Source organism: Achroia grisella, unplaced genomic scaffold (genome assembly GCF_030625045.1).
Source record: "Achroia grisella isolate CSIRO2021 unplaced genomic scaffold, CSIRO_AGI_Agris_v1 utg794, whole genome shotgun sequence".
NCBI classification, from domain to species: domain Eukaryota; kingdom Metazoa; phylum Arthropoda; class Insecta; order Lepidoptera; family Pyralidae; genus Achroia; species Achroia grisella.
The window spans coordinates 1,645,523-1,668,185 of NW_026713026.1; the positions used below are offsets into that span (position 1 = coordinate 1,645,523).

Below are 22,663 nucleotides of genomic sequence, written 5' to 3' on the forward strand. Positions count from 1 at the left end.
AACTGTCAAACACTATTTATTTATTTATCGCTGAAACGTCATGCTCTTCGCAGTTTCAATCAATTTTAAATAAATTATAATTCCTTTGTTTAAAAATCCAATATTTAAATATTCTTATATTGCTTCCTTAATTTAAAAATATTAATATAAGAACTTCTAAGTAGTTTTAAAAAATGCAGAGTGTGATAAACACAGTAAAGGGCACTGCACTCGGAGTGGCCGGTTATTTGACGCCTGTACTCAAGGTGAGTTTTATCTTTGTTTCAATAATAAATACTTATCGCTACACACTGCATCGCCTCTCAATCACATCTACATTGTTAACAATAAATATTTAACACCATTTTCTTTTTAATTATGGTGTTTTCTGCATGTGACTATAATCTATATTTTTGTGTTGTGGTTAATGATACACTGATACTCCCGCAGTTTTGACAATGATAATTAATAGGATAACATAAGTAATAACATATGCAGACACAAAAACATACAACACACTGTTGTAACTGTTTCATTTATCAACTGAAAATGTACCTTACATCTTTATATTTACTATTTACTTCACTGATTCCTTGAATGTATATAATATTAGTACTAAACTTGTGCCCTTAGGAGTCAAAATTCCATGAGACAGGAGTGCTGACTCCTGAAGAATTTGTGGCAGCTGGAGACCACCTAGTACACCATTGCCCTACATGGCAATGGGCTAAGGGTGAGGAGGCAAAGATCAGACCCTACCTCCCAAATGATAAACAGTTCCTGATTACCAGAAATGTGCCATGTTATCGGAGGTGTAAACAGGTATAGTGCATTGTTTTTCAACCTGTAATTGTAAATAATCTGTCTATAAAAAACATAAATAGATTTTTTTATGTGTTTGAAATCGGTAAACAGTAAATTAATAATTGTAACTTTAAGGTATTCATGCTATAAAATTATTAATTTATTGTTTACCAATTCCAATTAACTGGTAAACAACAGAGTGTAGAGTATCAGTCTATAATACTATTTAACATGTTAATCACCACTAACTTTATATTTACACTAGATAATTTAATTAAAAATGTATTAAGGAAACTTAATGTATCACAGAAAAAAATTTATTTGCCAAAATTCCCGGAATAATGTATGTCTATGTATGTCTGACATGACTCATGCAGAACTTCTTAGCGTCAGACACATGACTGAAATGGTGATTAACATGTTAATAAATTACCCGGTAATTTAAAAGTCATGCTATATGAAATACAAAGTTAAAAATTATTTATTTTAGAAATAGAAATAGAAATAGAAATAATCTTTATTCAAATAAACTCATTACAAGCACTTTTGAATATATATTTTGATTCTACCTATATTTGGAATGCAGATTCATTATATATATATATATATATATATATACTTGTGTGTTGCTCTTTTAATAGATGTTTTTTTATATAAATAATTACAGTGTAACAAGTAAACATACGACAATCAACATAAAATATATACATTCATTATTAATAATCAGATAATATTGTCAGTGCTATGTATTGAAAATTTTTCTACAGAAACATTACATATTTTAGAATTCTTCAATTTTATAATAAGCCTTTTTGCAAAGGAAGTTTATTTTGTTTTATTTGACATTTAAATCCTTTTTAGAAACAGATTTAAAAAAGACATCAATTTATGTTCTTTGTTTGGAATAAAAACGAGTAACATTTCTTTTTGTCTTTTTCTACATTTAGGTAAAATCAGTTTGCTGTTGTTATGTAAGCTTTTATTAGTGCAATCACTAATTATTTTGAAATTGTCTATATTCTTCCTGGCATACATGATATTTTCATATATATATTGAGAAGCGTACAGAAGATATTTGAGCATTAAAGCACTATTAAGAAAGTTTTTAATGCAATTGATTGCTATAAAACGAATGGCCCTCTATTTGTAAAATAAATATTGTATTTATATCAGCTGCTTTGCCCCATAACAAAATACCATACGACATAATGCTATGGAAATAGCTAAAAAGATCGATTTAAAGTTGCCACGTCTGTTAATTGTTTAAGTTTTTCTTCTTACCGCATAAGCGGCGGAACTAAGTCGACTCGCTAATTTAGTAATATGAGCGCCCCATTGCAACTTGGAATCTAATGTGATACCTAGAAATACAGTATCATCCACAAAATTAATAGGTTTATTGTCCAACGTGATTTTTGAAAACCGGCCTTACATTGGGGAGATAATAAATTTGATACATTTAGTTTTATTTGCATTTAGTAACATATTATTAGCTGTAAACCATTTTAAAACATAAGAAAGAGCACCGTTTACTTCGTCCAAATCATCAATATGTCGATTGACTTTGAATACTAATGAAGTATCATCAGCAAACAGAACTATGTCAGCTATCTTTTCTACCATATAAGGAAGATCATTTATGTAAACTAAAAATAAGAAAGGACCTAAAATAGAGCTAATGAGGAACACCCATTTTAATACTAGTTCCCTCAGACTTTACACCATTTATGGTCGACAACTTGCATTCTATTATTTAGATATATTTTCATCATGCTTTGTGCTTCATATCTAATACCGTAATGTTCAAGTTTGAGCAAAAGTGTTTCATGTTCAACGCAATCAAATGCTTTTGAAAGATCACAAAATACATTGACTGCATCCTGAGACCTCTCCCAAGAATCAAATATATATTTAATGAGAGCTACACCGGCATCAGTAGTTGATTTTATTTTATTTCCATTCTTACAGCTATTTATACAAAAACTAATATAAAAGTGTATCAAACATATTTTAAAATTAGTTTTTTATAATTGATAAAGTGTTCTTCGTGAATTCATTCAGAGAACAAGAACATCACTTATATTATTGGAAGACAGCTATGATAACACTCATACATTGCTATTACTTGTAGGGATTTATATTGTTTTTCTAATCACTGACAACTGTTTGAACATATTGTGTATTTAATATTGAAGCTAATAAAAATGCTAGTTGGTGGTTTGTATTCACATGTTTGTATTGAAAATGTTGTAAATTTTCTAATTATGTACCATGTATATGTATATTAATATATATACTGTTTTAACCCTATTGTGTATTTAATATCTGAAGCTAGTAAATTAATGCTAGTTGGTGTTTTGTATTCACACATTTCGGATTGAAATGTCATGCTCATCTTATCATCCTAAACTGGTGCCCACGCCAGCTTTTTTCATTCCTAGCGCTTGTGATCCATTATCATCCATAAAAAAAAATGTAAATTATTTAAAAGAATGATGTTGCTTTTTTAAATAATTTAAAAAGCAAGTTTTTTGTTCATTCTTGAATAAAGTCTTTAATGGTAGGTTAAAAGAATGATAATTAATTATATTCAATAATAACAAAAATATACTTAATTAATGGTAAATATACAATAAAAAAAACCTAAAACTTAATTGCTAAGATTGTCTCGTATCATACCTGGCTTAAAGGTTATGGAGCGTTATGGGGCTCGCAGCATTTCCACGTTGAATTGCTAGGGAAATTCTTTGCGCCAGATACAATCCGGATCGTCGATCGTCGTCGTCGTCGATTTGAATAAATAATTTTCTATTCTATTCTATTAGTCCTGTGTACTAAAATGTCATTACTCTTGAACTGCAATTTTTCTACCAAAATTGAAAAATCTCTAGCAATGAACAATTGTGAATTGATTTTATTTCTGTTTGTAGATTGAATATTGTGAAGACAAAGAGAAAGTAATTGAGTCTGAACATGATGAGGACGGTGGATGGGTGGATACTCACCATTATGACACTCCCGGATCGCCTGCTCTTGAGGAGAAGGTAAGTGTTTTGTTAGGGTATAATTAGATTACTTTTTTCAGCAACTATTTGTTTACGACTGGCACTAAATCGGCCTGAAAAAATATTCAAATATATAAAACACTTTCTTTATAAAGCTTCTCTTTCTTTGATACTCTTCAATTATATAATAAATAAAATTATATAATTGAAGTATATGACTAGCTACTCGACCAGGCTTCACCCGGGTGTACATGTATTATATATATAGAATTCTTCTTCTAGAATCACTCTATCAAAAAAAACTGCTTCAAAATCCGTTGCGTAGTTTTAAAGATTTAAGCATACATAGGGACGGACAGACAGGATAGCGACTTTATTTTATACTATGTAATGATAATAATGTTTTTGTAAAAAAAATTCAAAGGGAAAATTTTCTGCTATAGCCTTCAGTAGGTATGAATGCACAAGAGCTTAGATATACAGCAGAATAATAAAAGTATAATAATAAGCGTAAAAAAACCTGTAAAAGCAGAGAATATGAGACAAGAGTGAAAATAATAATGATAGGTAGTTATTAAAAATATTTATAATAAGAATACATGTGCATGCAGAAAAAATGCAGAAAACAGTAACATTAAATACCTGTTGTAATATGCGTAAAGTTTTACAGGAAGACAAGAAATAACAGTAATTTAAACATATTAGAATTACTTGATCAGTATGTCCCGTAACTCTAACCTATAACACCAAATTTCGAGAATATAAAATGTATAAATAAATAATAATAATAAAAACAACCCAGTAAATAAATTTAAGATAGTATATTACTAAATTAAATTTAAACATAGTAATTCTATTTATTGTTATTAATGTAATGATTTTATAATCTATAATATAAAAATGAATTGCTAAATGTGTTGGTAAGCGCCAATCTCGAGAACTACTGAACCGATTTCGATAATTCTTTTTTTAGAATATTCCTTGAGGGACGAGGATGGTTCTTACGGAGAGAAAAATTTTAAAAATTGCCTAAAAATACCTAAAAACAACGCTTTTGTCCCTTTTTTTTTAATCCCACACAAACGATTCTTAATGATACTTAAAAGTCAATTTGAACTTTAATACCATATCATAAAGTTCAAGTGTAAGTAGAGAGGTTCCGGGAAGGCATGTGTCAATATTAATCAAAAACAGGTGGTCAGTGGTAAAATGTCACTTGAAATGTACATGTCTCATTGAGGTGCATATAATATTACTATAAATCCCGGCGCCCTGAATAGCAGAATAAGTATTAAATAAACTAAAAAATTAAAGAATCGACTGTTAGGCGTTACGAAGTACGCCGGGTCCGCTAGTTACTAATAAAAAGGCTGTCGTAAAAAATAAAACTAAGTAAATATTCTTTGCACTAGGTTTGTGAAATGACTTTAGAAGCCGCAGACACGGGGGACAGTGATGGTGAGGGTGCTGCTGCGGATAATGATGATGACGACGACGATGATGATGATGACGGTGAAGCCGAGGATATGGAACAATTCCAAGAGTCAGGCCTACTTGATGAAGTGGATCCAGTAAGTGCTTGGGGTTTACACTACAAATATAAAATATAACTACACGAATAAATTAAATTGAGGTATCTGTTTGTCATTTCAAATTAAAAGCTTTTCACTGTACTGTAGAGATGTAAGTATTGTATGAAAATACATACAATACTTACATCTCTGAAACAACTGGACCGATTATGACGGGACTTTTACTCGCACTTAGCTAATGTTGGAAGGAATGATTAAGACTATTTTTATTTTAGACATTTATTTATTTCAAATCCACGCGGAGGAAATCGTGGTTAAAAGACAGTATACAATATATTACTAACAATTTTACGTCGTTCTATAAATTCAAGAAGTACGTTTGTGCTAGACTAGTTTTATTTTTATAACCTCACCGTTGTTTAGGTACAGACCTAAGCGAAAACTTATTCGTTTAAAGCCATAGCCATTTAGCCTGTGTAATTGAATTTGGAAGAGAGTAATTGTTTGTTTGTTTGTTTGTTTGTAATTCTTTATTGTACAAAATATTAATAGATACATATGTCTTAAAAAATAAATAGATGGTACAATGGCGGACTTATCCCAAAAGAGGGATTTCTTCCAGTCAACCTTTGAGTGACTGAAAGGAATTGTGGAGTGGTGGATACAAGTACAATAAGAAAATACGCGTCGAAAAGCAATATATATAAATATATAGTACAAGAAATAATAGTAAATCTAATAATAAATTTTAATAGAAGCATAAGTAATTAATTTAGTTAAGTTGAAACATTTGGATAGAGTGGAAACACATATCAATTTTGATATATCAAAATATCTTTATTATATTGTAGGTCTATTACAGACTCCTATGATATGTCAAAATTCATTTTTAATTTCAAATTCGATGCAAAAGAAATAGTCCAGACTACTCCCCCTACCCCCCTCCCCACAAGCACACTTTCACGAGTAAGAGTTATATAAAAATGGAACTTCAGTACTCAATACACAAATGGACACAAGACTATACAGTTCTCTCAAGAGAAGCTAAGACGTACAAGATCGACGTTCAAGGCAAAGAGCTAAACTTCACCATAGATCGGTTGAAACCAACTTATATGGCACGCAGCGACAACCACACCAGTCCGCATTCTACGTAAACGCAACAGCGACACGGTCTTGGCAAGGGAGTTTTATGGTGTACTGTATATATTGGTATAATAATCATTTCACATCATTACCTCTTTTCATGACAACTATCCACATACAAACAAAACATGCGTTCCATAGTTCACCTATAAAATATTTCTCCCATCATCCGTCACTCGCCTTATACAACTCAGTTCCATATATACATTTCCTTTAATACAATTTATTGTTAATACTATATACCTTTCAATATACTCATTATTAATTGAGGGTCTATTTTAGTTGTATATTTATTGTTATCGACCCCACAAGACATTACACAAACACATATTGGCAATAGTCAACAGATCTGGCGCCGCGGAAGGAACCCAAGCCGAAAGCGGAACGGAAGTGGAAACAAGGGGAAGGTGACGAAATCGTGCGCACGCGCACGTACGATCTGCACATCACGTACGACAAATACTACCAGACGCCGCGGCTCTGGCTTATTGGGTATGACGAGGTCAGTTGTATGTACTAGTACTTGACTAGTCCCCATTACTGATAACCGATAACCCCCACTCCCCCCACCATTTGCACCCTCTGAAGACTAACTTTTTTTTTAAATAGAAATAATTTTAATTCAAAATAAGTCACTTTTGAATAGTCATATTTTGATTCTACCACTCATTCGGAACGCAGATTCAATTAAAAAATGAGCAAGAAACTTGTGTGTTGCTCTTTTGAATAGATTTTTTTTATATAAATAATTACAAAATATCAAGAAACTTGCGATAATCTCTTTTGAACTAGATTTTTTTATATAAATAATTATAGAATATCAATTTAAGTTTTTGTACAAAAACATTATTATCGTTAAAGAACTCGTCAATTTTACGCACTCATTTTTAGTGTTTTAATCATTTGAATCTTTTTAATATTTGTCAGCAATATAAAGGCTATTAACAAACATAGTTATAAACATAATTAAATCAGAACGGCCACATATACAGTTTATTTTATATTTCATTATATTGCAGTTTATTTTGTTTTATTTATCCAGAACCGGACATTGCTGAGCGTAGAACATATGTATGAGGATGTCTCACAAGACCATGCTAAGAAGACAGTCACAATGGAGTCCCATCCGCACCTCTCTGGACCTAGCATGGCATCCGTACACCCGTGCCGGTAAGTGTATATTACTATTCAGGCAATCTGAGTGACACCGCACCATCATAATCTATTTTGTGACTTCCAATGTGTGCTGTTTGTACCGTACGAGGAATCGAATCCGCGAACATCAGAAATAAGGCGATGTGCTATACCGCTAGTCCGCGGAGGCCGTCAAACATAAAATAATACTTAATGAAATATGTATGGTATAAAGTTTCGAGCATACATACATCCATAGTATACATATTACCTAATATATATATTAAATTAGTTTATAAGTGACGGAGTTCAGAAGTACCAAAAAAAAATACAACCAAATTGCGAAACGCTTTATTAATGTTGTATGTAACGCTTTATTAAAATTTGTATTCAAAAAAACTTTGAATAGTCATTACTTATTTTTTTAATCTACCGCTCATTCGCAAATCTATCTTATCACAAGAACAAGCAAGAATCTTGGGTCTTAAATAACACTTGTAGCTTTACATTTTTAATTTGAAATGTATGGATACAAACTACTGATAAGCACTATTCGTATATATAGGTAATTGTATAATGTTTTTTTTATTGCAGACATGCGGAAGTGATGAAGAAAATAATAGAGACAGTAACAGAAAGTGGCGGCGAGATGGGTGTGCATTCGTATCTAATAGTGTTCCTCAAGTTCGTACAGACGGTCATCCCGACCATAGAGTATGACTTCACACAGAACTTCTCTATCAACTAAATAAATCTCTATGGTTTAGTTCTATATATATTCAGGCGGAGTGCCCGTCGGATTTGGACAGCTAATTAATTATGGGTGCTTTTTAGACGCTCGAGGTATCAATTGTAAGATTTGTTATCAGTGGCATATATTTTTTTAATCGCCTACCAAATTTATATGTGTACATTTGCTGTATGTGTATATAGTGGTAACAGTGTTGCTATGAACAGTACGGTGTGAGCAGGATAACAAACGACTGAGTATTGTACTCAAGAATCTTAAAACTCAAACAGATATTTTAATGCCAATATCGTTTTGAAGTTGTAATTAACTCGAATAATCATTCCTGTTGTTTTCTCTTTCTTACACACACAAACACGCACATTTACGCACTCACGCGCACGCACGCACTCCATACCATTATGTCTCGTTTGGGCGTGATGTTATAACTGCCAGCCAGTCATATGTATACACGCGCACCGACATGCACACACATATAAACACACCTACACGCATGCATGCACACCCGCATGCACGCACAGGATACCATCTTGTCTTAGTTAGGTGTGACGTCATAACTGCCAGTATCAACTATCGATGGCAGTGACGTCATTCATCCCAGTTTCACAAGTAATAACAGTCAATTGTGTTAGCATACATACGTCATACATATACTTATGTGTTCAGTTAACAAATTGAGAAGTGTACATCCTTATAGATTATTTGATATTACTTTTATATTACAATCAAAATATTACTGCACTTCTGGACTCTACATGTACTTATAATATTTCTCTCAGGACTCGGCACCCTATCATTTATTTACAACTTCATATAACATAGATTACTTTCTTGAGTGTAACATCAGTCCGCATAACGACTCCGCGTGAAGTGTACCTATAAGCCATATAGCACACTGACGAATAAACTTACTAATGTAGTTCAATTATTTTACTGTACACTCAATACCTAGATACGATAGGAACAAATAAATTACTCATCACATACGTAACGCTACAGAACAAGTGGCGATAAGGCAATACTTAGTTCTTTTGCTGCAAAATTCTAAATTGTCATTACATATTGGTGTAAATAAAGCATTATAATACTGATTCAGAAGGTACATTATGCTACGTTTACATTCAGCCGCTTCCCCTGCCACTCGCGCTGCAGTCCCAGTTGTCTCCCGGCAATATTGCCGGGAGACAACTGAGCGAGAGGGCTGAATGTAAAAATACGCTGCCAGTCCTTTGACTCACGCACGAAAAACCGACAATCGAGGGAGCGCCGGGCAGCGCCAATGGCATGGGAAGTGTTTCCACTCTCGCGCTGCTCACTTCCCTGCCCACTCGGGCTGAGTGTAAATTGGGCATTAGATAGAAAATATATGAGTACTGATTCCTGCATATAGTTGAGAGTTGAAGCGATACGAGTGACCGCCAATCTATATAATTGTCATTCCAAACATTTTCTAACGTTATTCTTTATAAAGTCAGTAAGAAAGAGTATACTAAATCAAAAGCAAGATTGAAGTTATAAACTTACACAAGTTTTACTATGCAACAAAGTGATAATCAGAGAATTATATATTTTTATACTAAATTGACCACCGCAGTTTATATGCTTTAAAAATTATTTTCAATTTCCCACATTGCTTCTTTAATGTAGTGCATACAGATAACAATATAAACATACAACATGAATATAATGAATGTATAGTATTCATAAAATTGTATATTCATGTATTGGGCTCAACTGCAATGACTTTCAGTTTGCTATATATGTATATACTAGCTGTGCTCGCGATTTTGCCGCGTGAAATTTATAGCCTATATGTTATTCTGATGTATATGCCATATTAATGAAAAGTTTCATCAAAATCGGTTCAGTAGTTTTTGCGTGAAAGAGTAACAAACATCCATCTATACTCACAAACTTTCGCGTTTATAATATTAATAAGATATTTTTATATATCTTTAACAACTAATCTTGTATTGCACATCTTATATTGTATAGTAAGATCAAATTAATATCAGAATGAAACCAAAATTGAAAATTCAATGATGTGTAAATTTGCTTTATTGTTATATGAACGTACATTTCAATACAATCTCCATTCTAATAGCGATGACAAAGACAAACAGCAAATTATATCGAATATAACTCGTTTACCCACTATATGTATGTTAATCATAGACTAAGATAATTTTGAAGATGGTATATTTTTATAGAAATAGAATGAAAGGATTCTCAATATGAAAAAATGGTTCATAAAAAAGTTGATATATCACAATCTTAATAATAAACTGCATTAACTTATTAGGAAATGTACCTAATAAGTTTTACTTTAAGGTTTGAATTTCAAAAATATATTTTTCAGAGGACTATGATCTCATGCCTCTTATCGTGCAATTTCAGTGCCTAATCATAACTTACAACAGAAACAGTATATTATTAAGCATGCGATATATAAAATATATACAGACCAAAGCCCTGGGAAATACAAAACAAAACGTGTAGCATTATTATACAATTTTTATTACAACATGTATAGGCTTGTGTCAAACAATATATCGGGAAGTTTTTTAATTTTAGCATTAGAATCGAAGGCTTTATTATGTAGCGTAGTTGTCGTTTCTTCTTTAAACATTTGACAGTTGCAGTTGCAAATAAAACTGCAACTGTCAAATGGTTTTTACACAATTTCAACACGCGTTACATAATGAAGCTACTACAAATACAGGTAATAGTTATTTTTTTAATATATTATATAATTGCCATAAAAATTGTTTCAATATAAGTTAATTTTAGGTTAAGTTACATGATATTTCATTATTACTCATTACGTGGTGCCCATATACATTTATGTTTAATATTTCATAATTATAAAATGATCTTAGGCGAGTGATGGTTACAAAACCAGTAGATTAATTTCCCATATACAACTACTGGTGGTGGAGACTAGCGCCATCTTTTTTTGACGGTCTAGTACAATTTTTCTAAGGACTTAAACCCAATTCATCTGGGGTTATTGGAACTTGGTACCGAGGCAACGGGGCCCCGAGGTCCCGACCTGCACCCATTTAGGCGGATGACCCGATTCAGTAGAAGTATATGTCAGTTAAATGTATTGAACATTGAATTCACATTGTATATTTACTACCGGTTTTGTAACAGCACTTAGTAACATTTTAAAACTATCATTTGTTATTTTTAATTATTTCTATATTTTTAATATACTTGGCACAAAATAAATAGCAACTGAAATAAAATGCATAATTAAAAAATTAATGTATAGTATTAATAAAAAAACAAAGCCTGTAAACGTTTTGGATGCATTCATAAATGTAACTCAGTTATGAATAGTATAAGTACGTGGGCCCTTATGGATAATTTTGTTTTCTATTTATAAAACACATGTAGTTTTTTAGTTGTTAAGTTTCTTTAAAGTACAATACTCTAATATAGGTATGTATATTAGAATAAATTATGCTATTTGTTTATTGTTTTTTATGTTTACTGTGGTATAAAATATTTTGCTATAATTCTTTTTTTTTATTTAATTAACTCATATTTTGTACCTCAGATCGTTCGTTCTATGTACAATATAAACATTGATATTGCTACATGATAATAAATCTGTTTCAGCAATTTCATTGCTTTGCTGGTAAGGCTTTGATCTCAATAAAGAGGGTTTTGCACATTATTACCCCTATTATTAAGTATATAGTCATAAATAATAAATAACCCTTGACCGTTAACACAGCGCCATCTAGTCCCACAGTAAGCAGAGCTTGTGTTATGGACACTAGACAACTGATATAAATACTTCGATTCATATCCATAGAAAACACCCAGACAGGTACAAATAATCATACTCATGAATACAAATGTTTGCACCGTGCGAGGAATCGAACTCACGACCATCGGAATTAAAGCGGTATACTTAACCGCTAGACCACCTAGGCCGTCAATAAAGCAATACAACGTAGGATGAAATAAAACTAGTAAATTTATCCCATATTTATTTATTCATCATGCATAACGCATACATTATGTACATATCACCATGTTCTATAATAAAATATACACAATATCAGTTCATGGTGTAAGAAGCCCACTACGTCCAACATTTACACTAATTTACAAAATAATACAGTCTAAATATATTCGCAAAAACAACTAGAAAGTAACTCAAATATTATAGTACATATCATATGTATACAGCACTTTAAACGACCTGATTTACAAAATATTGTTACAATTAACTATTGCATATGTTTATTGTATGTACAACTACAAAAAGGGAGGAAGGAGATACTAATACCCATTGCTAACAATGTACCATGTCAGATTGACCTCCACGCGGTTCTTCCTGGAAACCATCGTGATAAATTCAATGTAAATTTACCACGATGGGCTAACTGACCTGACCTCATGTTCATCTTATCATACTCCACTGGTAAACCGTTAGCGCAGGCGGGTGCACCATTCCATTATCATGCATAAAGAAACGGCTTTAATATCGTTTGGCATTCTGTATAGATAGATTATCTAGGATAGAAAGGTATAAACAAAAACCTTACATATATCAGTGTGTAGTTGGATACACAAAAAAATTTAGTGTGTGTATTCTTATCAGCAAAAGGTACACAATGACGTGTGATACTTTTGTAGACAGCATTTTTGCTTTATTTTTCCAGTTTCAATTTTTCGTCCAGAGATTATATAATAATATCACGATGCCAACGACTTTTATGCCTCTTGAATTTCCGAGCCGGTGAGACCCGCTTTATATGCAATCGTTGGTGGTGCGCAATACAGAGATCTCTTTATATCTCGTCGTTTTAGGTATCGTCTCGACCACGTAAACGTCGGGGTCACCCTGTTTATAATAATGTTGCTGGTCGAGACGATGTATTTTACAGATGTTATATACTAAATAACAATAGAAAATGTAAGGTTGACACAGTTTAAACAGCAGTGCCTAGTAGACAATATTGAAATACTAGACATTATTAAAAATGCAGTCCCATATATAGTATAAACAAAAACCTTACATATATTGATAATAGTTAATTTATTAGGTATGTAGTGAAAATAAATGATAATGTCTTATATTTATTTTAGGGTTCATATTTTTAAAAAATAAAAATATTTTAATGAATTTTTGAAAATAAATGAAATGTCATCATATTTTTAATGAATTTATATTAACCCAAAACTCTGCTTATAAACTGTTCAGGACGTGCCAAGACGTCGCAAGAACTTGGACTTGTTCTAGAAAACTAAGTCGCTTGGCAACCCTAATTAGGTAAATTTATCGGTCGCAAAATGCCTTATATAATATGTATTAATTTACAGCAATAAACCTATTTGCAGAAATAATAATAATATAAATTGAATTTATAACATTCAACCATATCGATTCCTAATATGTCTATTTCAAGAAATATATTGGACTTAAACTGCCAAATCAAATATAACCACTATATCCATTACACAAGGTACAATTTTAAATACCACTGTGCTACATTCGATTCTTATAAGTTACGCAAGCGTTAAAAACAGAGGGGTATAACAACGAATAGAGACAGCTCTCTACTCTTTCTAAGACGTATATAACATATCACGCTTAGTGATAAACTGCATTAACTCAAATGTTGAAAATTTCGTAAAATCGACCTTAAAGTAAAAGGCTAAAGTCGATTTTCCAAAATTATAATATTATATTAAGCCTGCGTTATTCTTAGTTTTAATAATATAGTGGTAAATCAGAATTGACAGTTGCATTTATACTAAAATTCAGTAATTATTTAAAAATACCTTTGGTTAATTATACATAGCATGAAAATGCCGATGAGAACGCTACATTCTTAAATGAAACAGCCGCTCTGCTCTGGAAACTAATTCTAATTCAAAGGCAGAAGGCAAAATCCAATGGAATTGCGTTGTTTCGCGCCTTTTTATACTCTTAAACTAACAATTTATTTAGGCAGTCTCGGTGGTCTACCTGTTTGGTACATCGCTTTACTTCCGACAGTCGCGGGTTCAATTTTTTGCACGGTATAAACATTTGCATTTATAAGTATGATTGTTTGTATTACTATGTATATAATGTATTCAGAAATAAATTAAATTAAATATTTTTATCAGTCGTCTAGTACCCATAACAGAAACTCTGCTTAGCTTGGGACTAGATGGTGCTGTGTAAATTGATTACGGTTAATAAAAAATTGGATTGGATTGAAATCGACATTGTAATTAGATTCCAGAGTAGTATCGGTGATGTCAAACAATCCTCACACTATCCAACAATAATCACAGTCTATTCCATCCTAGAACAACGTCTAATCTAATTTATTAAATGGTACATGAAAATCTTACAATACGAAAAAAAAGTACAAAACATTACAAACGTTTCATACTCCAAACCAAATGTCCAAATCACCAAACAATCACCAATATAGAAAACTAAACCTTTTTTTAATATTAACTCAATATTTTATAACACTAGTTGTGACCGGTTAAAGCTGCAACATATAAAAAATCTCAGTATAATTATTACTGTAATAATAATTTGATGAAATTTTATCGTATTGAAGTTTATTATAGAACTGATATGTAGTATAGATAATATATTTGGATTTTTTTCCTATTTTAAAACGTTATTAACATCTCATAATACGAGTATTAATCTTGGCGCAGACCCAGGATGCTACTCCTGACCTGACCTCTTTAGCTGGAAGCGATTCCGCTTACAGAAACATATATGGAATGGACGCATGTTTATTTATGATACATATGTATAAATACAGGTAATAAAGTACTATAGCTATATACTGATTGATTCAAGATACTCAAACTAACTACACTACAAAATGTAATTATCCACTAACAGAAATAGTGTGATAACATATTAAATACACGTTCATACATGTTTACTAACGACTGTTGTCTGAATAGACGCCTCTGTACGCAACATAGTATTTCAAAACCATATTCCGAGTTATTTGGCTGTATTTTACATTTATTACATTTACAATTGTCTTTTATTTCTCTTCCTACATTAGACAAGACACTAATAGTTAACAATAAAAAAATATACAATGTAATATTACAATTATAATTAAAATAAATAATTACACCTTGAAATAATTAAATTAAATGTAATGTAACATTAAAATATATCATTACAAGCAGCGTACATTTCAGTGTGAAATAACCGCCAACATTGTTAACATAATAAAATAAATTACATTAGAATTATACTGAAATAATTAATAATTGTACTTCCAATTTATCATTAATTCAATATTATATAGATAATAAAATAATTTAAATCACTATAGCCATTATATTTTCAATAATACTAACGATTTCGTGGAACGGGCAGTGAGTACGTCGGTAGCCTTGATTGCAGATGTATAAACAATAATATATAAAATTATATACTTAATGGAAAAATCTGTGTGATCGCACAATTTATATATCCTACATTCTAACTTATACTTAATATATTAAAGAAATATATTTGTCGATGATGTAAAAATTAATTGCACGTTGACCATAGACAATCAATTTAATTGATTGCACTGTCCTTTATTTTAATATCATAGACAGTTTACCCTTAGGTCAGGCAGGGATCTTAGCTAGCGTAAACTGCTAGCGTCTGGGATGCACCATTACATTATCCATTAAATAAAAAAAATATTTACACTGACTAAATATTACACCTAATACAGATTGAAAAATAATATTAACTATGTTCAATACCAATTGTAACGTTACACCACGCATTCATCCTAGTGAATAATAATTTAATGAATAAAATAATTACAATGATTTTAAACAAGTAATAATTTCCACACTACATTATTGAATGCCTCGTTCCCATCTGCAATCTCGGCTACAGGAGAATTTATTTATAACAAATCAACTTTATAAAATTAGCTATTTTCCTCTTTATTCATAAAAATATAGAATCTATTTTAGTTAATATTCATCGTCTTTTAAATTACCAATTAGGCACCTTCTTTCTACTTAATAATTTACCTTGAAATTAAGAAACCAAACATATTATATGGCAATAATAATTGATATTTTTCTAACATATTTTAAAATGTATTCTTGAGTAATATTTATTCTAATTTTCTACAATATTATTCTATGATTATGGACTGTATTATATTAGATTAAGCTTCGTAATATCGTTCTGCTACCATATTTAATCTCGCTATATTTTATAATATTTATATAAGTATCGAATCGAATTATGGTAGTCTGAATAATCTGATGCTATTTATATATTATAAGTTTATATATTTATTAATAACATCGTATCTATTGTCTTATATGTTAGCTTGTAGCAGTTGAATTAGCTGGAAAAACTTGTTTAGAAAGCGACAAAAATTCTTTTTTCATTCCACTATAGAAATAATGTCTTAAAATTTAAAATTAATTGGCTTAATTCTTGTATAATTTGCTTGGTTGCTATATATTTCTATAGTAGCTGACGAATAGTAAAAGTGTCATTACATAATCTTTTTCCATTTATAAAACATGTCTTCTTCATAAATTTTGTACAGTCCCATTTCAAGTGACATACGTATAAATTGGCGCTAGTTTGACTCTCATTTTAGAAGTTATTATATCTATATCACGAAATCTTCAAAATTTATATGTAAATATTACACCCTTACTCATAAAAACACTACAGTTTCTTACTCGTTGAAACTGTTGAATGTGACATTCTTTCAAATTACGAAAATAACTCTTTTAAGACAAAATAATATAAATAGTTAAAATAAATTTATTAGACGTTTGACGATTTTATGAGTAAGTGATTTAATTGTCGTTTAAATAAGACATTCTATAATGGTTGTTAATTTTGGATAATACTATCTCCACACTTTATCTCACATTAGAATTATGTCTATTACGAAACGCAGTTCCAAAATTTGGAAGCAACGAAACGCTATATCGATCTCGCTGATATTTCATAATTGAAGTAACATTTAATTGCCATAAATTCTACCACAAATTGTGCTATGTCATAATCTAATAAAATTAAACTATTTCAACAGTCTTTGTTTCATGATTTGACACTTAAAATTGTGTATTTGGCTGTAACATTTCGAACAGTGTTCTACTGTAAAAAAACCTTATAATTTTACTAATTGTATTTTGAAACTTCGTACCTGACCTGAAGAGATAGTTCACTCGTGTGGTACGATGGTGACTAGCCGTAGGTGTATAAGTGATAGTAGCTTGTCGAGTGGATCCAGGGTTCCGCGCTGTAGCCACTTCGGGATGGTGGTGCGAGCGTGGCTGAAGCCTAGCTTCTGCAGGATATAGTCCACGCCGTATGGCTCGATGGACTTGCCAGCCCAGGACAGCAGTCTGATGGATATAGGAGTTGTTTTAAATTCTCTCATTACTTATGTTATATGCACATTAAAAATACAAGGTAGTTGTTAACAGGAAATCAATACACAATTTTGTATCTATATATTCGAATACTTTTAATAATATAAATATATAAATAACCTTGCATAATTCACACAGTGTCATCTAGTCCCACGGTAAGCAGAGTTTGTGTTAAGGGTGCTAGACAACTGATATCAATACTTATATACTTTTTTATACATACATATATATACATAGAAAACACCCAACGATACAAACATATTCGTGAATACAAATATTTGCACCATGAAAGGAATCGAACTGTAGCTGAACTGTAACTGAACACGACAAGCGGTGTGCTAAATCACTAGACAACCAAGGGCGACAATTACAAGAAAATAGATTTATAAATTCGAGAGACTAGTAGTAGTTACCTGACGGTGGGCTCGAGATGCCAAGTGACGCAGCGGTAGTCGCGGTAGTCCTGCACGAGCCCCTCGTGTGCGGGCGCGGCGCCCCCCGCCCCGGCCGCGCCCCCCGCGGGCCCCGCGGGCCCCGGCGCGGCGGCGGCGGGCCCCGCGGGCCCCGCGAGCGCCCCGCGCGCCCCACGCGGCGCCCCGTTGCTGGTCCCTTCGCCCCACGCGCCGCGCCCTCCGGTCGGCATCTAATCGACGAGTTACATTATTTATAAAAAATAATAAAAGTTCAATCCCTCATAATTTAGGGTACACGATTGATTTTATACTTATGGTAGTTTCCACGACATTATTTCTAAATTTATATACAGTGTTACGTACAGTATATTACTCTTTTTCTAAAGAAATTTTTATTTCTTTTTTTTGGAAAATTTGGTTGTACATTAATATTGTATATGAATAAATATATATATAATACAAGCTGTGCCTGCAGTTTCACTCGAACACTAGTGGACACTAGTTCATCGATTACTGTCATTGTTTTAAACAACCCAAAAATATGGTTTTGTAATTTTCGTACATATAATCATTTTTACAGTATTTAAACTACAGACCAACTAATTTTTTCTTGCAACCAGCTAAATATTTTAGTTTTTTTATAAAAAAAAGTTATTAGTCATTCTTTCAATATAATATATGTCAATTTAAAATAATATAATCTATTTTTATAGAACTACCCTATATTTATTAATTATATGTTAATGCATTTTAAATAAACACCCACACATTATTTATGTGTAACCTATAAAAATCGGTAATTAATATTTATTTCCGATAGTTCCACAACACTATTAAAGAACAGTAAAAAGCTACCAACATAGGTAATGTAGTAACATAGGTTAGGTATCAAATTTGTCTCTGTTATAAAAAATAGACTATAGCTCCTAATACTTACAACACGGTCTTTTTCTTTGATGTAAGACGAGATGAGATCATGTAAGAACAGGAACGCCTCCGCGTCCACAGACACGAATATGTGGTCCTCGAATTCAGTTATGAAGCTGCATTCCACTATCGGTTTTTCATCTGAAATACATGAATAAACATATTTTTTTATATTAAAAATATTATATTAAAAAAATTCTGTACTTACTAACATTAACTCTAAAAAAACTGTAATAGTAAAAAAATGGGTAAAACGTTTTAAATTATTATTATTATTATTATATCATATCGTCATGAATGTTATCCCATAGAGGGTAGGCAGAGACATTGTCAATCGTGGATGTTATGGTGAATTCAAAGGAGGACCGAAATTACGACGGCTAGAGCCGAAGTTCGAATCCCAGGCGGTGCCTTCAGACTAAATTCGTAGCCGTCAGGCTGGAGTTGTCTTTCAGTCGCTCCATAAGTCCTACCGCGGGTTTGGAGTGCCACCTCTACTCGCCTCCTATCGTCCAGTGAAGCTGTAAAGGCCAGCTATGCCCAACAGCATTACAGTAGTCCGCTCGTTATGCCTCTAAACAGAATTTTACAGTAGTCTTAATTTTTAAAAAAATCTCGTTATATCATTATATATTACATATATTCTTTCCTGTGTGATAGCCGATTCGCGTGTGAAAAAGCGTCCGTATAATGGTATGGTGCGGGAGGAAAGTGGATTGTTAGTAATGTTAACAATGTATCATGTCAAGTTCACCTCCACGAGGTTCGTCCTGGAAACCATCACGATTGGCTAACTCACCTGACTTCATTCATCTTATCGTCCTACACTGGTGATCGGCCAGCGTAAACCGTTATCAATAAAAAAAAATGTTAGGTTGCGTACCGTGCTCGGTGGGCGGCGCGTGTCGCTGCCGGTGCTGCGTGCGGAGGTGCAGCTGCAGGCTGGGCAGCGCGAAGATCACCTCGCGCACGTGCTTGTCGGCCGGCTTGTTGCCCGCGCCCCCGCCCCCGCCCCCGCCCGCGCCCCCCGCCGCCCCCGGCGCCGCGCCCGCCCCGCGGTCTCTCTCGGCGCTGCCCGTGTTGCCGGCGCCAGCTTCGCGCTCCAGAGACGGGAACAACTCGATCGCTGCACACACAACCGTGCAGGGTTCATACTACATACTGACACTAACTATTTAACATGCAATCAAGTTGAACTATACATATATATACCTACACTCGGCCTGAGTGGAATTATCTCAACAACAATACCTATCGATTGAATAAGATAAAGATCGAGGATAATCTAACCTCCACGTTCAATGGTCCCTCGAGCCGGATATTTATTGCAATATGTAGATAATAGTCCGTTTAATATAATTAAATTTCTTTTGATAAGATAGCTTTCCGAAAAAATAACTATATGACTATTCGAAAGTGCTTAAATTTAAATTTATTTAAATAATGGATTTTCTATTATATTCTAAATATAACGATTTCTGAAATCTTAAATTTTTTGATACCTGTATATAAAAGTTTTGTTCTAGATAAAAAAAAAAATAAGTGGACAAATTGACACAATTTAAAACAAAAGCAAATTGTAGTCTGATCTGTGCATTCAACCTCATATTTGAGACAGTACACATAAGTGTAATATAGCTTCAAATAAAAAAAAGTTCGTACCGTCGATCTCACTATTAGCGAAGGCGTAGTGGAACCACTCCCGCAGCGTCTTGAACTGCGGCGGGAACAACATCGCGCGCGTCATTCGGCACACGGTGGCCATCGACTGGTGCCCCCCGCCCCCGCCCCCGCCCCCGCCCCCGCCGCCCGCGCCCCCGCCGCCCGCCGCGCCCCCGCTGTCGCCCAGGCTGGCCGTCAGGCTCTGCACCACGTGCACCTCCAGCGAGCCTGTTTGTATTAAGCATTGGTTTGTGTTCAATTTAGTATTCTTCTAGTCGCTAACTGGTAGTGACTGGAGTAAAAAAAATATCGAAGTTTTTTGCTGCGCGCGAACTAACCTTCATCATCAGCGACTTGCCGTGCTTCAGTGGAGAAGCTGATGCAGGGGTCCTTGAGACTGAACAGCGCCCAGGACTTGGCCTTGAAGCTGGTCCCGTGGAAGCAAGCCAGCGATATGTTCGTGCCGTGTAACTCCATCGTGCCACCTACCACAGTGCCTGGCGTACATTAATAATAATAATATTAACCCACAATTAACACAGCGCCATCTAGTCCTAAGCTAAGCAGAGCTCGTATTATAGGTACTAGACAATTGACAAATTCAAATTAAAATATCTTTATTCGTAATAGATACATTACAAACAGATAACATTTCTACCATCTATATATGTGATAATCTAAAATCCATAAAGTAATATATCTCAGGACAATTCACATTCACACAGTGCCCTTTAGTCTTAATATAAAAGCTTGTGTAATAGGTACTAGACAACTAATAGGAATACAGACATTTTTTTTTGTAAATCCATAAATAATATATATGGAAACCACCCACACCAATACAAAAAATAACACTAATGAATACAAATGTTTGAATGTCAGCCATTGAATGTAAAGCAGTATGCTAAATCGCTATACCACCGTGACTGTATATTTATTTATTCTTTATTGGACTTAAAAATATGTGTACTATGGGACACAGTCCATTCACCCGCAACATGTACAATTACAATAGTAACTGTAGATAATATAATAAAACGCTTTCATAAAAATAATTATTATTTCATAAGAATACCATTCGATTTAACTATAAAAATAAAACAATAAATTCCAGAGCACTGAGCTGTTATACCTTGTAATTTTACTGACATATCTCACCGTTAAACCGAAACACATCTAACAAAGGCTGAAATAGGCGAGACCGAGGTACACACGCAGACAACTTGTTTCACAGCAACACACAAGTTACTTGCTCATTCTTCTTGTGATGAGTATGCATTCCGAATGAGCGGTAGAATAAGAAAAATGTGACTATTCAAAAGTGCTTATATCTATAGTGTAATTTTGTGTGTAAAAATTATGCATGCTGTGTCTACATCTAGAAGGATGTATTACTTAAATAGTTTGTATGTTGTGTTATGTGTTATGTAGTTGTTTTTTTGTGTATAAAGTTATGTACTCTGTAAGACATCCAGTTTTGTAGACCTAATCTTATATATAAAATTCTCGTGTCACAGTTTTCGTTCCCATACTCCTCCGAAACGGCTTGACCGATTCTCATGAAATTTTGTGAGCGTATTGAGTAGGTCTGAGAATCGGTCAACATCTATTTTTCATCTCCCTAAATGTTAGGGGGATGGAAAATAAGTTTTTACCCCTAATTTTTTTTTATATTAAGGCAAAACAACGTTTACCGGGACAGCTAAATTAAATAAAAAAGCAAAAGTAAATAAAAAAAACATCCCTTTCTTTCCTTCAAACTTGTCATGGTTATGTGTAATATTAAATTGATATATGTCTATGTAGGTATATGTTGTGCTATTATTTGCACCACCTACACTTTTTCATATATCTACACCGTCTTAGGTAGGTTGCCTGTAAGAGATTGGTTAGCGATGAGGCCAC

General features: G+C 33.0%; 2 protein-coding genes across 2 annotated transcripts in view; one reads left to right on the plus strand and one right to left on the minus strand.

Annotated features, from left to right (window-relative positions):
- The first annotated feature begins 37 nt into the window (after positions 1 to 37).
- Positions 38 to 9,057, plus strand: LOC131851590 (ubiquitin-like-conjugating enzyme ATG3). The gene is made up of 7 exons (XM_059202101.1): positions 38 to 245; positions 613 to 801; positions 3,714 to 3,827; positions 5,201 to 5,359; positions 6,807 to 6,968; positions 7,509 to 7,636; positions 8,195 to 9,057. The coding sequence occupies exons 1-7, from the start codon at positions 174 to 176 to the stop codon at positions 8,346 to 8,348; spliced, it is 978 nt and encodes a 325-aa protein (XP_059058084.1). The 5' UTR covers positions 38 to 173; the 3' UTR covers positions 8,349 to 9,057.
- A 7,765-nt stretch (positions 9,058 to 16,822) lies between these two features.
- Positions 16,823 to 22,663, minus strand: part of LOC131851631 (bridge-like lipid transfer protein family member 1) — a 54,791-nt gene continuing 48,950 nt past the window's right edge. Inside the window, exons 53-58 of the mRNA XM_059202151.1 lie at positions 21,097 to 21,255; positions 20,759 to 20,986; positions 19,980 to 20,222; positions 19,107 to 19,237; positions 18,170 to 18,399; positions 16,823 to 17,729 (exon numbers count right to left, since the gene is read on the minus strand). Of these exons, the coding sequence (XP_059058134.1) occupies positions 17,546 to 17,729; positions 18,170 to 18,399; positions 19,107 to 19,237; positions 19,980 to 20,222; positions 20,759 to 20,986; positions 21,097 to 21,255 (1,175 nt within the window). The 3' untranslated portion in view covers positions 16,823 to 17,545. The remainder of the gene's footprint in view (positions 17,730 to 18,169; positions 18,400 to 19,106; positions 19,238 to 19,979; positions 20,223 to 20,758; positions 20,987 to 21,096; positions 21,256 to 22,663) is intronic.

Excerpts from the sequence above, each read along its gene's own strand:
- LOC131851590 (XM_059202101.1), top strand. The coding sequence starts at position 174 with ATGCAGAGTGTGATAAACACAGTAAAGGGCACTGCACTCGGAGTGGCC. Across the intron at positions 246-612 it reads ATTTGACGCCTGTACTCAAG|GAGTCAAAATTCCATGAGAC; the intron begins GTGAGTTTTATC and ends TTGTGCCCTTAG. Across the intron at positions 6,969-7,508 it reads GGCTTATTGGGTATGACGAG|AACCGGACATTGCTGAGCGT; the intron begins GTCAGTTGTATG and ends TTATTTATCCAG.